The sequence below is a fragment of the Cariama cristata genome, unplaced genomic scaffold, assembly GCF_000690535.1.
Source record: "Cariama cristata isolate BGI_N322 unplaced genomic scaffold, ASM69053v1 scaffold38457, whole genome shotgun sequence".
In the NCBI taxonomy this organism is placed as follows: Eukaryota; Metazoa; Chordata; class Aves; order Cariamiformes; family Cariamidae; genus Cariama; species Cariama cristata.
Window position 1 is genome coordinate 8,728 of NW_009625620.1, and position 878 is coordinate 9,605.

The 878-nt window shown below is 58.4% G+C and overlaps 1 gene segment (V, D, J or C); it reads right to left on the bottom strand.

The window, feature by feature from the left end:
* Positions 1 to 689, bottom strand: part of LOC104164371 — a gene marked incomplete at its 5' end in the record, with an annotated part of 6,286 nt that extends 5,597 nt beyond the window's left edge. Inside the window, 1 exon segment of the V gene segment in view lies at positions 531 to 689. Coding sequence covers positions 531 to 689 — 159 coding nt within the window.
* Between the last annotated feature and the right edge of the window lie 189 nt (positions 690 to 878).

Consider the following 878-nt stretch of genomic DNA (forward strand, 5'->3'; position numbering starts at 1 on the left):
GGTCAGTGCCCCAGGAGCACAGCCCTCCCGGGGCAGCGGGATGAGACCCCTCTGCCCAAAGGTGCTGATGGCACAGGGGCACCAGAGCCCCACATACAGAGCCCAAGGCCTGAGCCCTGGGGCCCTGTCAGAAGAGCTGGCAGAGGCCAGAGGACACGGCCACGAGCAGCATGAGGCGGCAGGGCAAGCGGCAAGGCAATGCCACGCCTTTTGTGGGGACAGATCCTGTGTGGCGTGCTGCAATAAGGAGGACATTCACAGTCAGGGCCATGCAGAGGGGACACGAAGCTGTCCCAGCCCCACAGCCCTGCTCAGCTGTGAGGCAGAAGGGCAGAGAACCTCCATTTTTAACTCCTCTGTACGTCACTTCCACATCTCTCTGTGTCACTACAACAGCATCATTGCTGCTGTCCAAGCCACCACAGTAATAGACGGCCTCGTCCTCGGCTTGGAACCCCGCGATGGGTAACGGGAGCCAGATGTGGATCCGGAGAATCGCGAAGGGATGTCCGAGGGTCTATTGTTGCTGTTGTAGATGACAGTGACAGGGGCAGTGCTGGGTACCTTCTGCTGGTACCAGCCAAAACCATAGCTCCTGCTGTAAAGCCAGGAGTGGGTCATCTGGACAGTTTGTCCTAGCTTTGCTAACACTGAGGGCGGCTGAGTCAGTGCTGCCTGGACCAGAGCACCTGGAAAGGGAGAGCAAAGAAGGGAGAAGATGGAGGTCAGCCAGGGCTCCATGAGCACAGCCCTCCCATGATAAGTGATGGTGGGCCAGTAGCAACTTCTAACTGGGCCCAGTGATGGTGGGAGGTTTAGGTATCGCTTCCCCATTGCCGTGTGTTACCATGGGACCATAACTGCTGCTGTCGTGGCTA